General features: G+C 52.7%; 6 protein-coding genes across 6 annotated transcripts; 2 read left to right on the plus strand and 4 right to left on the minus strand.

Annotated features, from left to right (window-relative positions):
* Positions 1-2,182: 2,182 nt before the first annotated feature.
* A1O5_08144 (uncharacterized protein) lies at positions 2,183-4,366 on the minus strand (the record flags this gene model as incomplete). Its single annotated transcript, XM_007748728.1, has 3 exons — positions 2,183-2,494; positions 2,545-3,691; positions 3,747-4,366. The coding sequence occupies 3 exons, from the start codon at positions 4,364-4,366 to the stop codon at positions 2,183-2,185; spliced, it is 2,079 nt and encodes a 692-aa protein (XP_007746918.1).
* Positions 4,367-9,190: 4,824 nt separating this feature from the next.
* On the minus strand, positions 9,191-9,598 carry A1O5_08145 (uncharacterized protein; the record flags this gene model as incomplete). Its single annotated transcript, XM_007748729.1, has 1 exon — positions 9,191-9,598. One exon carries the CDS (start codon positions 9,596-9,598, stop codon positions 9,191-9,193), a length of 408 nt encoding a protein of 135 aa, XP_007746919.1.
* A 1,149-nt stretch (positions 9,599-10,747) lies between these two features.
* Positions 10,748-13,011, plus strand: A1O5_08146 (tRNA-dihydrouridine synthase 3; the record flags this gene model as incomplete). The annotated part of the gene is made up of 2 exons (XM_007748730.1): positions 10,748-12,870; positions 12,924-13,011. 2 exons carry the CDS (start codon positions 10,748-10,750, stop codon positions 13,009-13,011), a joined length of 2,211 nt encoding a protein of 736 aa, XP_007746920.1.
* An 869-nt stretch (positions 13,012-13,880) lies between these two features.
* A1O5_08147 (uncharacterized protein) lies at positions 13,881-16,145 on the plus strand (the record flags this gene model as incomplete). Its single annotated transcript, XM_007748731.1, has 1 exon — positions 13,881-16,145. One exon carries the CDS (start codon positions 13,881-13,883, stop codon positions 16,143-16,145), a length of 2,265 nt encoding a protein of 754 aa, XP_007746921.1.
* Positions 16,146-16,775: 630 nt separating this feature from the next.
* On the minus strand, positions 16,776-19,505 carry A1O5_08148 (kinesin family member C1; the record flags this gene model as incomplete). Its single annotated transcript, XM_007748732.1, has 1 exon — positions 16,776-19,505. The coding sequence occupies one exon, from the start codon at positions 19,503-19,505 to the stop codon at positions 16,776-16,778; it is 2,730 nt and encodes a 909-aa protein (XP_007746922.1).
* A 1,364-nt stretch (positions 19,506-20,869) lies between these two features.
* On the minus strand, positions 20,870-22,132 carry A1O5_08149 (uncharacterized protein; the record flags this gene model as incomplete). The annotated part of the gene is made up of 1 exon (XM_007748733.1): positions 20,870-22,132. The coding sequence occupies one exon, from the start codon at positions 22,130-22,132 to the stop codon at positions 20,870-20,872; it is 1,263 nt and encodes a 420-aa protein (XP_007746923.1).
* Between the last annotated feature and the right edge of the window lie 2 nt (positions 22,133-22,134).

Consider the following 22,134-nt stretch of genomic DNA (forward strand, 5'->3'; position numbering starts at 1 on the left):
GGGGGGAAGTCGGAAAAAGGTGCGTATTATTATGCGGTGGGAAAAAAAATGTCATGCAATCGTTAAGATTGTCGCAGATCAAGATGCCAGGTTGTGCCAGTTCGCCAGGGGCAGGAAGGGCGGCTGGAGGCGGTGGTGGTTCCACGGGAGCGCGGGCGTGGTAAGGTAACTTTGGTGGTGGTGGTGGTGGTGGTGGTAGTAAGTAGTAGTGGTGGTGGGAAGTAAGTCGGTGGTTCAGGTCAGAAAGTCTGATGGTGGAAAGCCCTTCGTGTCTGAGAGATCCTCTGAGCCCTGAAACAAGTAGTTTATCGCCCTGGGCAGTGGACCGAGGAGACGCGTCAATGAGTCCACCTCCAATGTCAAGACAAGCTTGAGAAGACTCCATCTTTCCATGCTTTCTTGCTCTGGTCCTTGAGCTGCGCCTCGTTCTCTCTTCTCCCCTCTCCCTTCAAACCATGTTTGACCACGTCAATATTAATCAACGAGCAGGAACCCGCGCGTCTTTGGGCTTGTGGCGCATCCCTTCATCCATCCCCATCAGTTCTAAGCAGCTGTCAATCGACAGACCAGCCCTGACAACTTCCTAGTAGTGCTTCGTACCTGGACCTCTCTTCGATCAACTTTTGACCCACGTCTCATGTCTTCGAGTGTGGCCTAGGTAGGTACTTACACACCAGCACCTCCTATCCACGAGTCTTAAGACCCTGCTGGCGGCTCTGCTATCCTGCGAAGAACAAACGGTACTCGGCACTCAACTACCTGTACCTCGCGAGTAACTTCGCCTTTTTTCCATCGGCCCCTGGTCTTTGGCGCAATACCGGTAGCCATGCCTCAGCCTCAAAAAGCCCCGATCTCTCCCTCCACTCCTTGCCTCCCGGGACCATTGAAACTCTGTTGCTATCTGGTCCGGTACTTGATGGTGCTTATTACTTCGATAGTATAGCATTTCCGGCAACCTGTTACGTGGTACTCCGCGTCCTCTTGCTCCATGATCTGTGTACCCGGTACTTCACAATGCGGAGTTATATTCCTTCGTATTACTGGGTACTTCCGTCTCGATGGGGAATTGCTCTGAAGCCCGCCATCCCCTATGCCTACCAGTACAAGCACAGGCTAGGGTGCTTATCGGCTGATCTTTTCCAAATGGGAAAATGAGTAAGGCTGCACCAGGCGCGAGACCGGTCGACTTAGTCGCTGGACTTCGGATCCCTCCTTGCTTGGTCACACTCTTCCACCGAAATAGAAAAGCGCTCACGAACCCAGGCTTGCCCAGGCTTAAGGATATCGGACAATTAGCCATACTGTTGCTCGGTGCTTCTCCGTTCTAATAGTCGGGATTACTCATTGTATCCAATTCGCTTCTGAGCGATTCTCTAATGTGCAACAACTCTTGCTAAACGATAACTCATGCTCTTGCACGTCTGCCAAGTACTTATCCAACACAAGCTCAACTGATCGCAAGAATCCACCCCGACCGCTCCGCAAGGGAGAGAGACTCCTTGCCTCATCGAGCCAACCACGCGTCCAACACTCCTCCCAAGCCTCAAGCTTAACACACCGTAGAAAAGTCTCTAAATCCGAACGTATCGAGCGGAGCAAGCCCCCGCGATATCCACCCTCCGCGTACTCTTGTATAAAACACACTGTTGTGCAACCCATCATCCGCTGGGAAGACGTAAGCTGTCAAGGGCGGCCACCGAAGTTGTCTATCTAGCTCCCCTGTATCAAACGCCGTTGTAGTCGAGTCGAGAAAAGGTTGGGATCGAGCGGTGTGCCCCCCAGGCGTGCGTCGTGGCGCCAGATCGGAGAAACCCTCTTCCGGAAAAATCGAAGCACAATGAACTTTTGAAGATAACCCCACGACACCTGTCTATGATTCTGTTGCACAAATTCAAAGCATTGGTTCCGAGACGAGCCGCCTGAAAGGAGATCGAGAGAGATCTCTTCTAAAGGGGACACGGGCCTCTGAAGACCGCTTTTGCTAATCATCACGTGGATTTGGAGCCTTGCCGACCTTTTATGAGTCGTTTGGGTTGCTCTTCCAATCATTGATGTTCGGCCGTCTCTCATCAATTAGTAATAGGAAAATGAAAGGTGATCCCCATCGAAGCAGTGGTCAAGCTGCTTGCGCGCATCGGATGATAATAGTCTCTTTGGTCGTAACGTGTTGGGTATCTTTTCTTCACATCATGTTCAGATCCCCCGAGAGACCAGCTCCCATATTGCCTGTTTGTTGGCCAGCAATCATGTTGGGCATACCGAGTGACGGACCCTTGTTCGCATTCAGCTGGAGTTCGGGGTTGCAAGGCGGTGAATGCGTCTTGTGGTACTTGAGACCATTCAGGTTCTTGTACCGCTTCTGGCAAACATCGCACTTGTAAGGCTTCTCCTTTTCCATTCCCATGGTGCCGGGATACGGTGCCTGGGTATCGGGGTCCACGATTGAGAACGTGCCATCCCCATTCTCATGAAGCCGCTGGTTGTTGTGACCATGCTAGCTCGATGTTAGCTAACCGACACTAGACCTTGCTCGTGACAACTTACTGCTTTGTGATATTTCAACCCGTTCTGGTTCTTGTAGGCCTTCTCACAGCCAATGACGGGGCATCGGAAGGGTTTAGGTTCTTCGTGCGGAAGAATGTTAGTGGTGGTGTCGGGTAATCCGGCAGCGGCTTGTCGTTCGCGAATTGTCCTCGCAATTTCACTGTTTGCTCCGTACTGCCCGGTGCCAAGTCGATTCTGGGCCATTTGCTGCTGGCCTGCTTGCGCTTGAGTCATGCCCTGGTTGCCTGTCGAAAAGAGACGTTTCGATGGCTCGTCTATGCAGAGATCGATCATGTCGTTATTCATGCCGAAATTGTACCCGCCGATGCCGTTCGGAAGGCCGTTGTACAAGGCGAGGTTCTGCATCGATATATCATCCATACCGTCCATCATTCCGTCCCCCATCTCGCCGGGGGTGCCGGGCGCAGAAGAGTCTGGGGTACCTCGATATCCGGTCTGCAGGTCCTGGAATTGCTGCATCGGGTTCGGCATCAGCGTGGATGAAGTGTTGCCCTGGAAACGTGCAGCATTACGTCCTGGCGCCACGGGCGTGTTGGGAGTGGACTGCCGGTAGGCCTGGTGCCCTTGCATCATGGTCGTGTTGAGTTGAGGTATTTGAGGCTGTTGTGACGGCGCTGCGAAAGAGGTCTGTGGTGAGGTTTGAGATTGGTTCTGGGTGTACAGATTCGGTGGCGGTGTCGTCTCATCGGCTCCATCAATGTCGTCCATCTCCATGTCCTCGACCGTGTCCATGTCTGGTATCGTCTGCAAGGTGCTGGAAAATCCCGACGGTCTATGGACGTTCTGGACTACGTTCTGCTGCGTCCCAAAAGGCCGACCGGGGGCATTGTGTGACTGCTGCTGCTGCTGATTGCGTTGTTGGGCCTCTTGTTGAACCTGAGCCGCCGTCGTCGCAGCGATTGCAGCTCGGCTATCTGGAACAGGTTGCTGATTGGTATTGGACTGCTGGGGATCTTTCTGCGCGTGGGCTTCCTCGTAGTGCTGGAGAAGATCGTGCAGAGTAGGCAAAGTAAGGCCACAGCAGGAGAAGTCCTTCATGAAGTTGGCCTCGAGTTTGGGTAGGTAGGAGGAGGAATGGAACGAGGGAGAATTAAATGTAAAGGGCGAAGTGCCAGACATAACCATACTTCTCACACATCAGTATCATGGACGTTTTCAAACAGCATAAATCACGGGCTTACTCGTCTCGTATCCAGCTTCCCACAGATATTCCCCCCCAGCTCATGCCCGCATTGAGACTCTGCGCCAGACTCTCGCGTCTCGCTCTATCATTTGCCATCCCTTTAACCGAGATCGGCCTCGCCCCATGCTCAAAGTTGGCAAAGTCATTTGAGGAAGTGGAAGGCATCTGGGGGAGGGGGCGGTTGAGCGCCGTGTCTGGGGTTTGGTTGGCCATCATGCGCTTCTCTTCACTGTCACTTCGTTGCAGGGCGGAGGTCAGGTTTGACGGCTGGTTGCCACGGGGCGAAGTCGAGGTCTGTCTTACAGAGATGTCGAGAGGGTTGGCTACGCTCGCCATGCCCTTATGCGGTGGCGAAGCGCCAAATGTTGGGAAAGAGTTGTCGTCAAAGTCCGGTGCGAGGAGGGAGGAGTCGGTGTCTAAACAAAGTCTCGTAGTGGTACGTCCTACGTCGATGGGTTTCCTAAACCACGGGAGCGTGTCCTTCTCTGTCTTCCTGCCAAAGAACGGCCCGGTGCCGACGGGTGTAACTGGGGTCGTATCTCGAGAGGTGAAATGCGACCGATCACTCGGAGAAGGCGAGTGATTGAGTGGCGGAGGGCTTTCTTCGTAGTCTAACATAGACCTATCAAGGATGAGGTCGGAGAGGAGGGTGAAGGGGGAGGGAGGTGAGTGGAATAGTCGTCGCCGGTCGTAGATGGTCGAGTTGAGCGTCGGTGAGGGCGGTGACGTGATGAGGTCGCCGCGGAAATTGGGGAGGTGGTGGTGGTGACGGCGCGGCGACAAAGGTGAGGTTGGAGATGGGGCCAAATGAGCGACGATAAGGTGGGGAAGCTGCGCTGGGGGAGTTCAGTGCGTGTGCTGCAGCTGGAGTCGACAGCACAATGGTTGTTTGATGAGTCTGTTGGAGTAGAAGGCAGGATTGCGAGAGGGTTGGAAGTGTGAGTCGGCGATGAGGATGATGAGGAGGAGGTCGATGATACAGTCTGGTACGTTTCCGGACGGCTTAGTCCCATGCGAGTCGAGTCGTTACGAGCGGTGGTTGTTGTTCTGTCACTGTGTATGGGCACTATGGGCACTAGGTATGGGCACTTTCGGCTCCCAGATCCCTGCGCCTGCCACTGCTGCCAGGCTCGCAGCGGTGCCAGGCTCCTCAAGGCTCCTCCTACAAAGGCCACGGCCACGGCGACTAGGCCTAGTGAGCCATCATCTCAGCCCAGCACGTCAAACTTACCAACCCGCATCCACAATTGTAACTCTATCCCGGACCCTCGGTAATGGGTGCGATTCCCACTTCCTACCTCGAGAACGAGGGCCCTCGCCCTCGCCATTCTGGAAGCCCGACCGAGAACGTCCTCGTCGTCAATCAGACATGCAGCTGCGCAGTTACCTCATCCCATCGTATTCTAGATGAACGAGTTGCTCAACACCTTTGACGATCGACTCTTCATTCTTCTGTCACGCTCTAGAGCTAGCTCTAGCTTTGCAGACGGGGCCATTTCTGGCGTCATTCACCAACACTGTTACCTGCCTCCCCAGTGCTCATCCCGTCTTGACCGTCCTCCCTAACATGCCCTGAACTCTATGTGGTTTGATGCCTCTACACACCTCATTGCCAGCCGCACCTGGGCTCATTCCGTGTCAGGCCGTCTTCAACGCAAGAGCAGCCGTGATCATTGTTGGATGGCAACGCTGGAACCCGAAGGAAGAGTCTGAAGGAACCACCGGAACGGACAGGGAACCGGATTGCAGACGCTGGTAGCAGTGTCATAGTATACTTTGGTACAAACAAGGGACGGGCAGGCTGAGGCCCGGTTCAAGACTGGATTTTCTTCACCCGACACGATTGGCACCTCTCCGAGATCCCATCCTGGTGAATCCCGACGCCAATACCCAGTACCCTCTCTGCTTCCTACCTCTCGCCTCGGCCCCCAACCGTGTCCTTCGACGCCCGGGAGTTTCAAGCCAAGCCCTTGGCCAGACCGCGTACTGTGGTTGTCTACCCAGTACCTGATGTTTCGTCCACGATAAACGTGAATCTTACTCCTCAGAGCACCCGGCCAGCACCGACTCCGCGAGCACAAGAGAGGTGACTTTTCGGGGTCTTGCCGCAAAAGGAGTCCCCATCCAACACTCCTGACTGTGAATGCTCTTCTGTGGGTCGACCGGAGCACCCACCAGCCCCCTTGGGAATGGTGGGGTGGCCTGGGTGGCCTCTCATTAGTTTCCTCTTCTTGAAGTCGCCAGTGGTGCAGAGCCTTGGGATGCAGGGCTCTAAACTCAGGTATCCACCGGTTGTCGGTCAAGATGCCTTCTGACGATGTTTCAAGCGTCTATGGAATCGGTCAAAAGGCGTAGCGCATCCGGTCAATTAGGCTCCTGTGTTGTCGGCCCTTTTCCTCACGGAGCATCTCTTAACCACCAGGGCCGCATATTATTGATTGTCTCTAGAAGCTTTTGCCATTGACTGTGTTTAACTTGCACTAAAAGCCCAGGACGAACAAAGGTTGAGAAAGGCAAGATTTTGTGGCGTCGCGTGGGCATCCATGTGGCTTTCTCTCGAAGCCAACGGGCAGCCGGATGCGAAATCGTCTCCGCCGTCTGCCCACAACGAATCCAAGCATCCTCTCCCTTGGACCAGTGGTCTTGCCATCTCTCATTTCGGGTTGGGACATGGAAGGGAGAGCCATTTTTTCTCTTTTCGGGAATTTGCTTGCTGCCCGCAATATTACCGCCGTTAACATCAGACTGAAATGTGATCACTGCTTAATCGTTTTGTGATGCGATCATGAGCGCGGTCTCGCTTGGTGCAGCAAGTACTGGGTAGCGAGGTTAGTTTCGCTGATCGCAGCATACTTGTAGATAAAGCAAAGGAACGACTTCATTCGGGCCTCGAGCTTCGCAGTCGATTCGTCCACTGATGCAATGCTCGCTCATGGGTAAAACAGCCGTCAGCACATTCATCGAAACTCCAAAGCCTCGCTGGGTCGCCCAACTAGGTTTGCGTGACTTGGAGGCCGAGCAATCGCCAGGATGATTGAATTCCCTTGCCATGCCCGGCGAGCGGTTACGTATTGTTTCGATCTTGTCTCACGAGGCGTGGGCGGGCTCAAGGCAATTGTGCCGAGTCTACCTAGTATTCATGGACCCAGCTTAGCATCGGTGCTCTGTACTGGGTATTCAGTCATTCTGCATTAAGTTGGCTTGCACAGGGGGGTGCAAGTGATGGTTGCAGACAACGGTTTGACGGCCTCGAGATGATCGCTCGGTCAACGCAGCTCACCCACTGTCCGCATATCATTCGGGGCTATGACCGAATTCTGCATGAGTATTGCTCAGAACAGGTGGACAATGGAGAATGCCACTTTGGATCCCCAGCAGTGCAGTTTGGCCACCCTCTCGTTTGAAGTACAAAGTACGGAGTGAAAGGATTCGACCCGTAGATCAGAATTGCCTCCGTTCAAGGGACTGGTCACAATATGGAGGATGGGTGGCTGCTCTTCGCGGGATCGCCGACTTGTGATCAAATATTCACTCATATCAACTTCTCACATTGCCCAGTGGGACGAAAACTGCCGCTGGCAAGGCTGCATCAGGAGCTACGTCGCCTTCGTCACGCTACCACCGCTGCCGCCACTGCTTATGTACTCCGTATGCCAAACGCCAAAGACATGCCGAGGTCGGTGGGATTTCAGCGACCGACAGGATGTGCGGCATTTGCAGACAGCCTTGCAGAGCATGGTGGACCCCCCCCTTGATCTTTGTACGACGCTTCTTGAAAGGATTGGCCATGTGCCATTTCTACCAACTGCACTTCTGCAAGGTACGCTGGAAACGATGCATTCAGAGCTTGGGGATTTGAAAAAGGTTCAGAGCCTTGCGAACATGAACCCTTCGGAGATAGTTCGATCATTAACACAAAACCTTGGCCACTCTCGACTCGTGAAGAGAATCCCAAGCCTCCGGGGCATCAGCTGCGCGCGTGACCTTGTGTTTTCTTGTTCGCTGCCGTCCAAGGTATTCGGTAGGCTCCCCCGAATCACTATGGACTCTGGCAGCCGACGCTGAAACTGAGCTCTTGCCCTTGCAGATGAGCTTTGCGGGGCGGAGGCGCTGACACCTCCGCTTCGTTGGAGATCAATCTGACGGCGTGACAAGCAAAATGTTGAGTGAAGATCTACTCAGTATTCGCAAACAGGTTCCATTTGCCAGCAAATTGCAACCGAGTGTGTTCGATGCTGTAATCGATTGCCGAAACCCATCTGTCGAGGTCAGCAATTTCGGAGGGATGATTTGCCCCTGGTGCCCGCAGGGCAGTGTGGCCACTCAGGTGGGTAGGCTTCAGCTGTTCCCCTTGCAGCCGCCAAGGGCTTCTGGAAGGCGTGGAAGCCGGCAGTGCCAGAGTGACGGGATCGTACGAACCTCCACAGCAAGTCCCGGAACACTTCAGCCTGAACTTTGCAGACACTTTGACAGGCAGTGACAGGATTGCCACCAGAAGTGAGACAAGTCATTGTCGAATGTGCATTGGTGGAAGATGAAGAAGGTTACGGGATGCCCTTCGTTGTCGGGAAACACAGACCCCGAGAATCCCACGGGAGAATATCGGTCTCTTCACGTGACTTTTCGATGCTGACTCGCTGCTCACCTCGTCAGCATCACTTTGTGGCCGGCATGGCTGCGTTTGGGCTTAGAAGTGCAATGCGATTGTTACTGCTACATAGCAGCCTACCTAATTTCCATGAGCATACCAGATAATCACCGCCTTTCCTACTGTGCACAAACACTCCTAATCCGCATGGCTCTGTGACGACATCTCTACAGAGAATACTAAATGAGCGACTGGCCTCTTGCGATCACCATGCACTATCTTGGGAAGCGGCTGTGTGTTCTCAGAGGTGAATCGAACAACAGGAAACCCGTCTGAAGTCATACTTCTACCGTATTCTGCAAATACTGGGCGGCAACATGTCCGCCGCTCCTTCCACCATGATCTTGAGACACGAGAGACACGAGCAAAGTGGCATGCGGCATCTCCATAGCAGTACTGGACTCGGTGAGACACATCAAGTGTAACGGAGCTGGGTATTGGTCCTGGCACTGCCCTCGAGTCTCCGCTCCAGCTCTTTTTGACGTCAAGTCTTCATGATCAGCGTGTCAGCTTCGTTTTCACCGACCGAGTTCGCAGAGAAGCTTTGTCTTGGGACCGACGGTCCCTGACACCCCTCAATGGGCGATGGAGGGAGAGCAATCTGGCCCCCGATCACATTACCAATCGCTCGATGGCAGTGCGGGCACCGTGGGCCAAGGCTCTGTCGATACCGAATATATCGGTTGAGATTGGTGACAGCCACCCAGCCGTGCATGAAACTGATTTGAATCGTCAGAAAAGACACGCCAAGGGCTTCGAAGCGCAATTCTATGTATTTCGGGGAGGATTACAACTTACAAAGCAACCAAGGCTCCAATAGTTGAGTACGACATCATCATCGTCGGGGACCATAGCCAGCTTCCTCTGGTGGCGGTCTCAATGGTGCTGCAGACATAGAGGACCAGGAACGTAAGGACACCAAGCGCATCGATTGTTAATTGGAAGACAGATGGACATCGGATATCCTCGCGACCGTCATTGTTGTTGTCGTCGTTCCATCTCGGACGTTTTTGCCGGAGTCTGAGCAGAATGACACCCAGATTGTAGAGGATGGATATTCCAAACACTGCACCCAAGACTATGAAGATCGGAAACATCACAGCAAAGCTGAGGCCAAGTGCTACCGAATTATTGAGAATGAGCAGGAGACGAACAGTCGACTCAAGGTCAAGTAACGGTAGGGGTTTGCTGAAAGACATCATGTTGCTGGTCTGATGGAGAAAAGGTAAAAGTTTTTGGAGGACCTAGACGCCTTCAATGAGGTTTTGCAGGATATATAAACCCCCTAATACTCCGCACATCGATCTAACGTACGGAGTACCTGTACTCGGTACCGAGTAGGACATTCACACATTCATTGGTTTGAGGGTGAGTGAGGCTGTGTAAGACTTGAAACGCGGTTGCCTAGGGAGGAGTGGGGATATTTGAAGGTGATGTTCTACTAGGTAAATGTCTCTTACCATATGTGGGGATAAGTCTACCTCGTACACCAATTGTATCCATTTCGAATGGAGGTCAGAATCCTACGCGGTCTCGGTGCTTGTAGTTGTGTTGGTCCGCATTGTCGACCATGTAGAGAGCGTCGGGGTAACGAACAGTCTACCTCGTACCCAAGGGCTTCTTTAGGCACCAGTTATTCTCAATGTTGACATCAACGTGTTGAGCACAAGAGAGTGTGTCCCATATTCCGTATAGACAGAATACTCCGTAAAGATGGATGCCCTTCCCAACCCCCTCCTCTATGCTTCTCAGCAACATAGCACGTGCATGGAGAATCGTCCAATTGTCCCCTCAGGGGGGCGGGCGTGACCTCTTACAGCAGGAGAAGTTGGAATGGCCCCCGGCACTTTTGCGAATCATACCCTGTGCCGAGGCCTCAATGAAGATGTGCTCCAGTTATTGTGCTACTTGAAACTAGTAGGACATCGAGGTAGCATGGCACGCCTTTGCGACTTATTGTGGTAAAAGCTGGCACTGGGATAGAGGCGTTGAATTGAATGTGCAGATATGTACCTCGTGCTGGGTACCGCATGTGTGGAGTGTTGGTGAAGTTCCCTTCTAAGCAGCCAAATGTCACGCAAAAATTCCAGGTCGGATAAACAGATTTTCCGGGGCCTTGGCAAACTTCACAGCAAACTCTGCAAGGTGGTTGACATTCAATTCCAAATATTCCGATCAAGTCGTGCTCAGCTTGTTTCATTCTGATGAAGACGCCGAAGAGGTAACGTACACTGTAGCCTCGAAGAAGGAGGTTCGATTTCGCATGCGGAGCACCAAAGACTGCTAGGAGACAGTCTCTCTTGATGGAAAATCCTGCTGATCGGCCTCAACTTGATATCTCTGTCAACGCAATGTCAAATGATGCCGCTGAGGACACTGGGACTCGCCAGCAAGTGAACGAGTCGCCAGCAACTGTTAAGCGCAAGGTTGACGAGCTTGAACTATCAACAGAATGCAAGGATAATAAGCGGAGGAAGGGAACAGCCCCCATCAAAGAAGAATTCTTGCTCAAGTCTGACGACTTGATTGAACCTGGGCTTGCTCGTGACGGACCTGATGATGATGCTGCTGAAGCCTTTCACCACAAGGAGAGGCAACCAGCAAGCCAGAACAGCAAAGGTAACCGCCGCCGTGAGAAGAAGGCAGGTCAGAACAAGGCCCGCGAATTCGGCAGTTCGAGGGACGAAGTTGGGTTGTGTTCTAGTCGAGTCAACAGACATGAGTTCTCACCGGACCCATGCTCCTACGGAGATCATTGTCGATTCGAACATGACATACGGAAATACCTCAGAGACTACAAAAGAAAAGACCTCTCCACATTCAGCGGCTTGTGCCCTGTATGGGAGATCAAGGGGAAATGTCCGGCCGGCTGGAAATGCCGGTTTGTCGGCTCTCACTCTAAAGAAGTAGACCACGGTGACGGCCGAGAGGAGCTGGTCTTGGTCGAGGACGCTGAGCGGATGGCAAAATACGCCCAGACCGCATCCGAAGACGGGGAGGATGGCGTGGCGAATGCCCTCACCTCTCAGCAAAGAATTGAGCTCACAAAGAAGAAAGTGCCCACGCCAAAGTCAGACGGATTTCTGAAGTGGCTCGATAAACAGGCTCAAACCCCAGCCGACCAAGGTCGAAAACGACGAGATCGGAACGGACCTTCAGCAAACAGATCCTTTCGCAACTCGTCGTCTCCTGAGCCCGATCCTGGTCGAGGTGAACCAAATGGAGAGGAGGCACAAGAACTGAGAGCTGCTTTCCAGGATACTCCTCTTCGACCATCAGAAAAACGTCGACTGTACTTTGGCCTCGAAACACCAATCTTAGCACCCTTGACCACGCAGGGTAATCTGCCTTTCCGACGCTTATGTACTTCTTTAGGTGCAACGTTCACGTACTCGGAAATGGCCATGTCTCTGCCCCTATTGCAAGGGCAGAAGTCCGAATGGGCTCTCCTTAAAGCTCACGAGTCAGAGGTTCAGGCCCCCACCTTCTCGATCAAGGGCAGCGACAACATTGTCTTCGAATATGATCAGAAACGAGACCTTCGGTTCGGCGCGCAAATCGCCGCCAACAAACCTTGGGTAGCGGTCAAAGCAACGGAGATTCTCACCACCCTCTTGCCTCGAGGTCTACGAGTGGTTGATCTCAACGTGGGGTGCCCGATCGATCTAGTCTACAAAGAAGGTGCTGGATCGGCTCTAATGGATTCGCCACCTAAGCTAGAGAAGATGCTTCGGGGGATGAATGCGGTCTCAGGTGAGACACCAGTGTCAGTGAAGATTCGAACAGGTACACGAGACAAGCAACCGACTGCGCAAAAATTGGTCGATCGACTGGTGCTAGGTAGTGGGCATGGGCGAGGGGATACCTGTGGTGTAGCGGCTATAACTCTCCATGGACGCTCAAGGCAGCAGAGATATACCCGTTCTGCGGACTGGGAGTACATTGCAGAGACAGCATCTCTGATTAAAGAGCTTAACGAGAAGGCAGATGCTCTGGCTGACACTATCCATGAGCCGGACGAACGAGACCAACCAAACGGTCACAAAGGCTCAAGAAACGGCAAGGTCTTCTTCATTGGCAATGGCGATGTGTTCTCGCATGAACATTACCATGATCATTTTCAGCATGCGGGAGTCGATGGAGTCATGGCCGCTCGAGGGGCGCTTATCAAGCCTTGGCTGTTCGAAGAAATAGAAGCAGGGCAATATCTGGACAAATCGTCCTCGGAGCGACTGCAGATGGTCGAGCGTTTCTGTCGGTTTGGGCTGGAAGCCTGGGGGAGTGACGAGATCGGCGTTGGGCAGACTCGACGGTTCTTATTGGAGTGGCTCAGCTTTTCTTGCCGATACGTGCCAGTCGGGCTTTTGGAGTATCTGCCGCCTAGCATCCAGGATCGACCCCCTCGGTACCGAGGCCGGGATGAGCTTGAGACGCTGATGGCGAGTGACAACTACAAGGACTGGATCAAGATCAGGTGAGGAATTCACACTAGATTTTCTGCAGACAAAAGGCTAACGAGGATTAAAGTGAAATGTTCTTAGGCCCAGCACATCCCGACTTTCGATTCGAGCCGAAACACAAATCCAACAGCTACGAGATTCAAGCCGAAGGCTGAGTGCGTTGAGTGCTTAGAGGATCAGAGGTTAAACACATCAGCGAGGCAGAATCGAGTGCTCTCCAAGGAGGAGTCTCTCAATCGATCACAGGGCTACCGTTGAGCTTGCAAGGCGGGGGGAGACCTCCAGTTTGACCTCAAGCCGCGCATATATCTTATCTTCCCGAAAGGGAGTAACTGTGTCAAAGTCACGATCAAGGTCCACAACGTTGTTCGTCGGGTCTCTGCCTCGTGATGCTATGTGTACTGAAACTTGCACGTTGTGGCCCTTCCCTATCGAGACACAGATTTGACAGTGGACAAGGTTGATGCAGGGGCGCATGTACGCCGTACTCTGTGGCCACTGTCTGTCTGGACGGAAAAACCTGGCCATGATTGATCGATAGCAATAGACAGCTGAACAATGGAACCAGCGTCTTATCCGCTAAACTCGTATGCAAGGCTGCCACCCATGGGCCCCCATAGCCTAGACGCGTAGCGCTGACGCGCCAGTTCCCTCCGCTTCCCTCCGCCTCTCCTCTTTTCTTTTACGGCAAGCGTGGAGTCTTGGCCGCTTCCTTCACGAGTCTGATCCCCATTGCACCACCTCCCATCATCATGATCATCATCAGGCTACCTACTTGTTATGCCATGTTGAGGGAGCTCGGAGATAACTTTACTCATATGACTTGCCGACCACTACCATGCGCAGCATAAGCTGACCCAGGCTAGCTGTTGTGGCGGCGGCTCGGTTACGACTCCTTTGCTTTCGACCCCATTGTTCAAAAATGAATGATATGAATCTATCTCTTTGGCTCTCCCAGTGACAACAATAATAACAGGCCCATTTCCCCGCCCAGTGGGCGCTCCGGACTCCAGAGACACCAACAATGTCTCTGACCGAGAACCTCTCCAGCATCGCATCTCTCCCGGCACCTCTGCCTCCAGCTCCCAACGGCGAGGTCTTCACCAAGGAACAATGGGACACTCTCTTCTCGATCCTGGAAGTCTTCATACCATCCATCCCCGCGGCTTCAAATGGAGGCCGGTCGACGGAATTCGACAAGGCGCTCTCCAGACTCAAGCCGTATCAGCCAGAAGGTGTTTCTGAGGATGTGGCCAGAGCATTTCTGTCCGAGGACCCTATCTCAGATCCCGAATTCAGACAAGCTGTGGCCCGGAAATTCAAGCTCTACGTTCCTCCCTCAGATTCTCAAGGATTGGGGTTTGTTCTGTCCCTGTTCAATACCACCGTAGGCTCCTATATCCTCACGGGCTACACCACGCCAATCCACAAACAGGACCTAGAAACCCGTGCCAGAATAGTCTGTCAGTGGTCTGTGGCGCGGCTATCTCTCCTAAGGGCTGTATACCGGTCCCTCAGCGGCTTAGCTAGACAAGTTTGGCTTACTACTTCTCCTAATCTGCGCCGCATTCTCGACTTCCCCGATATCCCCAGGCAGCTCGAGCGCAATCCAAGTTATGACTTCAAATTTCATGACTTCAACTCTCCATCGACGTCCACGGCACTCGCGACGGATGTTGTGATTATTGGATCCGGCTGCGGCGCTGGTGTGGTAGCCTCGCACCTGTCCCGTGCTGGCTTGAAATGCCTGGTCCTCGAAAAGTCTTATCACTTCCCGTCAACACACTTCCCCATGTCCGCCACCAGCGCTGGAGAGCACTTGATGGAGAATGGTGGCGTGATGGTCACGGATGATGCCTCCGTTGCGATCTTGGCTGGGAGCACATTCGGTGGTGGTGGCACAGTCAACTGGTCAGCCTCCTTGCAGCCTCCACGCGCAGTGCGCGAGGAGTGGGCGGCTGACAGACTTCCTCACTTCCTGAGTGCGGAATACCAGGACTGCCTTGATACGGTCTGCGAGCGCATGGGCGTCGCAAAGGCCACAGACCCGGAGGGTCTAGGGAAGATCGAGCACAACTTCGCCAACAGGACACTGCTCGAAGGGTCCCGACGACTCGGTATAGCCGTCCAAATTGTGCCCCAGAACACGGCGTCGAGGCGCCATTTCTGTGGCTACTGCAACTCCGGATGCGCCAGCGCCACCAAGCAAGGACCTGCGAACTGCTGGTTCCCCGACGCGGCGGCCCATGGCGCCGAGTTCATTGAAGGCTGCTGGGTCGAGGAGATTGTGTTTTCAGAGAAGAACGGGGTCAAGACCGCTACGGGTGTAAAAGCCCTGTGGACGTCTCGGGATCGAGAGACCACGCGACAACTTAGCGTCTCCGCCAAACGGGTCATCGTCTCTGCCGGAACGTTGCAATCACCCTTAGTCCTCTTGCGCAGCGGCTTAAAGAACCCTCATATCGGAGCACATCTGCACCTGCACCCCACGTTCACAGTCTGGGCGACGTGGCCGCAGCGGACCAACCCATGGGAAGGCGCCATCCTGACCGTCGCCATGACCGGCCTCGAAGACCAAGACGGGCAACACCACGGACCCAAGGTCGAAGTGATCTGCTCAACGCCGGGATTCGGCCTGCTCACTGTGCCCTTCCGTGCACAATACTCGCTCAAGGCCAGCAACAAGGGCCAGGAGCGCAGTGCTCTGTCCTCGGCAGTCGAGTATAGACTCAGCACCGCCAAACACGGCTACTCAACCGGCTTTGTCTGCATCACCCGCGACGCCGACACGGGCAGAGTGTACATCGACCCGAAGGATCCGACACGCCGGCGTGCGCGGATCGCCTACACGCCCTCTGCCCGCGACAGGCGACACCTCCTCGAAGGCATGGTCGGCGGCATGCAAGCCGCCTTCGTGATGGGCGCCGTGGAAATCGACTCGTGCCACGCTCCCGTCGAGCGCTGGATCCGGCCCTCGCACCTGGACCCGAAGTCCACGGCCGCGATGGACGAGCTGTCCTTTTCTAACTTTATTAGTGAGGTCCGCAGACTGTGGCTCGCAAGCCCGGAGCAGAGCTCCGCCGGCTCGGCGCACCAGATGGGCTCGTGCCGCATGGCGTCCTCGCCCAAGACCGGCGTCGTCGATGCAAACGGGAAGGTATTCGGAACCGAGGGGCTGTATGTCGCCGACGCAAGTGTCTTTCCCTCGGCGAGCGGCGTCAATCCTATGATCAGCACCATGGGTATCGCAGAGTGGATTGCGAGAGGGATTGTCAGGGAGCTTCAATGAGGCCTTCGGGAGGAGATAATAGATCTGTAAGCGACGAAGCTAAGGAAGGAAGGATATCTATCAATCAGGACTTTTTTTCTTTGTTAGCAAAATGGATGCCCTTTGGAATTGACACGTGCAGCAACTCCCGATTTTATCTAACAGGCCGTAAGCTCTTGCCTCTTGTGCTTGTAGTTATTGTACCCAGGTACATACACGGTTGACGACTACTGGATGAGACATTGGCAATAGCTAAGAAGCTTCTCCTCATTGAAAGATCGTCTGTCCACTTGGAGGCTCTCATTTCCGTATACAAACAAACACAATTCCCACCCATGCATGTGTGCTTCCCAACCCAATCCAATTGAACGAATCCATTCAACTCAACTTGATCCCAAAGCAGCATTGTAGAACTGGCTAATGCCTCAATCAACCCCGGCACTAAACGAATGAACCCCCTCCTAGTATCGCCTATCCATAGAAGTCAAACGCCGCACATTTTCTCTCATGTTTCTCTCATGAGATGTTTTGGTCATCAGTCGATATTCCATCCGTGGTCAAAAAACGCTTGCTTGAAAAAGAAAAGAAAGAAAAAAAAAAAAAAAAAACCGATACAACACATGATAACGAGTCAATCGCATTATTCTGTGCTTACTTCCCACCAACCGTCTTTCTCGCCACTCCAATCTTCGTCTTCGACACTTTATCTGCAAATTTCAGACTCGTGATCGTCTCAGCAAGACACTTCCTCTCTGGTGCGACCATGACGAACATCAGTGTCTTGCTGTTTCCACCTAGACTGTATTGCAACAGGTAGGTGAGTTTGCTATTTCTGTAGGGAATATGTGCTCCCCCTGCTCCTGTCGTGGATGATGAACCCACACCATTGCCACTCTCTCTAGAGTTGAATGGGCCGTTTGCTTGCTGCTGACCCAGTGCACCAATAACGTCACCCAAGCAGGATAGCGACTTGTTAATATTTTGCGTCTCCTTTAGTCGTGCGCCTTCGACTTTCGAATGGGACAGTCTTTCTGATCCGGCGAGATCAACTAAATTTAGTGTGCCTTTGCATTTCTTACCCGTCACTGTGTTGTAGCCTGCAAGTTTGAGAATGAAGACAGAGTGGCTTCGAGAACTGCGTTCGTTGGCTTTTGTGGCGGCAACAGAGCGACGAGACATCGCTTGTGCAAGGATACCTTCGACTTGATCTTGGCTGTCGAGATTGAGGGTCGTCACGTCAGTGATTGTAGTCTCACATGTGATGCTGTCATGGAGAATTTGATGTTTTTTGTTGTTGTTGTTGTTGTTGTTGTTGTTGTTGTTGTCGGAGTCTTTTCCAAGAAGATCTCGCAGCTCTTCGTTGTATACTTCAACAAAGCTGCCTTCCATCGTGTATTTCCAACCCCGAGACTCTAGCTCTTTGCTTGTATTGTATATTTGTCGTAAGGCTCGTGGAATCATGCCGTCTTCGGAAGACATGGTAAATGTCTTTCCAGAGCCGGTTTGCCCGTAGGCGAATATGCAGACGTTGTAACCGTCCAGCGCGGATTGAATGAGTTGACTGATTTCCTCAAATATTTCCGCATTGCTCTGGGACGGTTCGAAAACTCGGTCGAATGTGAATTGATGTGTCTTTGTTGTCACTTTTCCGAGGCTGTTTGTTTCCTCAGGTCCTTTAATCTCAATGTCTCTGACTTCTTCATCCGACTCGGGAAATGTGATCTTTGCCGTCTCTTCGGCCTCCTCACTTCCACTGGTGGGTCGAACTCGACAGAAAACTCGAATGTTACCTTTCAATTCTTGCACTTGGTTGTGCAACTTGCGGCGAAGGATTTCTTCCCTCCTAAGCTTCTCCTCACACTCTGTTGCTTTCTCCAAAGCTTCATTCATTCTTCTTTCCATCGCAGCGTACGCTTCTGATTGAGATTTGCTGTCTGATTCCAGGTACTCAATCTTAGCCTGCAGCGCTTGTCGAGCACTTTCCATGCTCATTGCGTTGTCGCCTGCGGTGGACAAATTGCGACGAAGATCATCATTGAGGAGCTTTTCTCTCTCAAGATCCGCCTTAAGTCGCTCAATCTCTAGCTGGGAAGTCCGTATTTCGTGATCTTTTGATTCGAGATCCATCTGATGTCGTTGTCTCTCGAGGACTCCCTGCGTGGAGACCTGGCTCAATGCCTGAATTCGTTGCGCGCGTTCATTTTCGAGTTCGCCCTCCAATCGTTGTTTCAACTCGCGAATCTCTTCTCTGTGGTCAGCCTTCAAGCGCTCCACATCATCTCGATGGGACTGGCGAATGAGTTCGAGTTCCGCTCTGTGCTGATTCTTGATAGTTTCAACTTCGGCTTCCTGGTCTCGTTTGAGATCATGACTTGCTCGTTCGGCAGACTCCAGGCGAAATTTTGTAGTTTCAAGTTCACACCTAAGTGCAATCATGGCCTCGGTTGCATCTCTCCGATCTTGCTCAAGATTGGCAAGGGTGGACTTGTACGTGTTGTTAATTTCCTTTGCTTCCATGTTGTCTTCCATGGCTTGTTTGTAGTGTTTGCAAACATCTTCATACATTCTCTCGATGTTGCCATATTGTTCTTCGGGATCCCAGGCCACTAAATTAGATTCTTTCGTTAGAAATGGTCTTGCTTGGTTTTTGCGAGGGGTGGTCAAAAGTTCTTTAGGAAAGGGAGCCGGGGTAAAAGAATCTTTTGCTGGAGGTGTTGACAGTTGAGGTGAAGGACGAGGAAGTCTTGAGGGACTATCTGGGCGATTTGGTTTCGGTGTGGGTGTGGGTGTCTGAGAGTACAACGAAAGACCCAGCATGCGCTCTGTAATGGACGTTGTCGAGACGTTGCGGTTGAACGATATTGTAGACGCGGCAAGTCCTTTCAGTGGGGAAGTATTTCGAGCATTCCTTTTGGGTACGTTCACGGGTCCAGTCCTCACGGGAGCACGAGCAAGAGCGATTGGTTTGGGTTGGGAAGAAAGGGATACCATACATTTGTTATTGGGCCCATCCTGAATCCTTCCACGGGTTCCTAGTGATGTGGCCGGTCTCAAGTCGGCCACTCTTGTTCCTCTGTCTTTTGCGAGTGATGATTTTGGTCGGGCGAGATTTGATGTTGGGTGAATTGTAGTCGGTCGAATGCCAGTGCCCACACTGGTCGAGAAAGCGGTTGCTGCTGAAGAGTTTGAAGTGCTTCTGGAGTTGCTTCGATAGGATTGCGAGAATGCAGAAGGGTTCTGAGACTGAAATGCGTACATGGGTCCAGCACTCGTGGTAGTGCTGGACTTCGGAGCCGCAATTGTTCTGACGGGTTCGCCTGCGCGCTCCACAAGTGTCTTTCGTTTAGCGATCGGTTCAGGTACTGTTGGCAACGTTAACATCTTCCATCTCTTGTGACCGGCATATACAAACAGTTTGAGCCCTGGCGCTTGTGGCTGGTGAACGCTGGAGGAGGACCCATGGCATTGCGGGAGTTGGTTGCCGAGGCCGTGACTTCTGCCAGAGGCCTCTGAGGAGATGGAAGCGCATAGCGCGTAGGCTGAGGAAGTTGCGAGACGAACTGAGAATTCTGGTTAATGCAATTTACTCAGACTGGGACGGGTAAGGTCATACGTTCTCGGCGTCTGCCATCTTAAAGAGAAAACCGAATTGGAGCTCAATGAACCACCAGTTTCTGCTATTCAAGGTGGAAAACCATGACCAAAGTCCCCAAAGGGAGGGATGTTGTCGAGTCTCCGTCAAGGGACCTGCTTTTGGAGAGGAGGCGCTGCAGGTGATCAAGGATCGAGAGGATGAGGCCATTGTAAACAATTATTTGTTTTGGGTTTAGTGTACACTCCACGTGACGAAGTGGGTCTGATTTCGGTAAGCCTTCCGATAGTGGTCACGGAACTTCTTCACATCAAAAGCACAACAATGTGACTTCACAGAGAATCGAGCTGTGTCGAGGGAATCTGGGGGTGCTCAGCTGTTTACTTATAGAAAAAGAGTTTCAATTGATCAGTCGCAAAGCTCCGCTCAGAACGTCTCTGATCATTCCAGGTTCAAAGTTTGCGACTCTACCAGAGGATCTCAATGCGGTGGCGACATGAACCAGCGGATGCAGTATCCGCTCAAAGGATATTCAAAAGCATGAGAACTCACGCCAACCGCCTCACGACAAAAACTGTCATCCTCTCCTTGCCACGGCATCCTCCAATGCACATGAGAACACTTCAAAGTTCGCGCCTCTTCTTGGAACTGGAGGGGCAGTTGTTGGGTCGAACAGCGAGCAGCTGAACATTGAGGCATGATACCAATTTGGGGGTGTGGTTGTGTCCAGCCACGCGCTCTCTTGAGCAAGCTGATTGAACTCTGTGCGGGCCTGGTCGAGGCATAAGGTAAGGTCCCTGGATGCTATGAGGGCGATCACTTTGCGCAAGATCTCTGGGTTCGATGCGTTGTTTTCAAGAAAGAATTGGATCTAGAGAGCAACCGACATCGGGCCACCAACGCCAGCTTGAAGAAGTTACCAAATAATGCAAGTTATCTGGACCTGAGCAGCTCTGCCAAAAATGCAATCTGCGCAAGCACTAGTTTCTTACGACATGAACGGTTCTCGAGCCAAACCTTGACCTTCCAAAAAATGGGAGGAGAAAAGTAGGTGTGCGTGGTAAAATCTAGCATTGATCAGATTTATTTTCATCGGATATCCAACACTAAAGTCGTTTTTTTTTTAAGCCCATCTTTCTACTGGACATGTAATTCACCAGTTCGCGATATTCTTCCTCTCAGGGTCCTCGACATGCTTCCCGGCTCCTTCCTTGATAACTTCGTCCAGTATTTTGACCAGGCCCTCGACTTCCTCGACAGTGTTATAATGAAGCAACGAGCACCGGACCACGCCGTCATCACTATCTGGAATGCCAAGGACGTTGTCGCAGAGCCGCTTGCTGTAGAAGTGTCCATTGCGGCAGCCAAAGTTCGACCTCGCTTCGATGGCGTCGATGATGCCCAACGAGCTCTGGCCCTTGACCCTGAAACTGATGACCGGCACCCGCAGCTTTCTGTCCGAGGAAGGCTCGCCGTATATCTTGATCTGGTCCGGTTTGGAGCGTAAATATGACAGCAGAATCTCCTGGATCTTCTCTTCCTGTGCGGCAATTGCATCCCAGCCGACTGTTTCGATATACTTGGTGACGTGGGGGATTGACTGGATACATTCATAATTTCCGGCAGCCAGGCCCAGCATCTCCTCCAGCGTGTCACCGGGCTTGAAATAATGGCCCAGGCTCTGGATCTGTTGCTGCGCCTTCTCGTTAACATATAACATCGAGACGTGCGGGCCGTACACCTTGTACCACGAGAAGGAATAGAAGTCCACCCCGAAGGCCTTGACGTCGATCGGTGCATGCGGGGCATACGCCACAGCATCGACACAGAACAAGGTGTTGGGGTTTGTTTCATGGATGACCTTTGACAGCGCGGCGACGTCGGTAATGGTGCCTAGAATATTTGACGTGTGCGTGCAGCAGACCAGCCGGGTCTTGTCCGTCAGCAACTTCTTCAAGTCCTCGGCTTCCAGCTTGGGGTTTGAATCCGTGTTCTTTGTCGGAATCCACCACTTGACCGTCAACCCTTTCCACTCGGCCAATTGCACCCAGGGTGCCAGGTTGGCTTCGTGGTCGAGACTTGACAGCACAATCTCGGAGCCCGGCTTGACCTTCAAGGCCACGGAGAGATTGCGGAACAGCTGCGTCGTCGAGGGGCCAAACACCACCTCCTTGGGCGACGCGTTGATGTACTTTGCGCCCGCGATGTGGCCCTCGTTGAACTTTGTCGTGGATATCTGTGACACCGGGTACGAAGCGCCCAGCTGCACGTTGTGCCTGGACAAGTAGTCCGAAATGGACGTGATGACGGACTGCAGGACCTGAGCGCCGCCAGCATTGTCCATGAAGACCTGATCCTGGGCGAGTGCCGGGAATTGGCGCCTAATGGCCGCCACGTCGAATGATGTTGCTGCCATGG

The sequence above is a fragment of the Cladophialophora psammophila genome (genome assembly GCF_000585535.1).
Source record: "Cladophialophora psammophila CBS 110553 chromosome Unknown aczJe-supercont1.13, whole genome shotgun sequence".
In the NCBI taxonomy this organism is placed as follows: domain Eukaryota; kingdom Fungi; phylum Ascomycota; class Eurotiomycetes; order Chaetothyriales; family Herpotrichiellaceae; genus Cladophialophora; species Cladophialophora psammophila.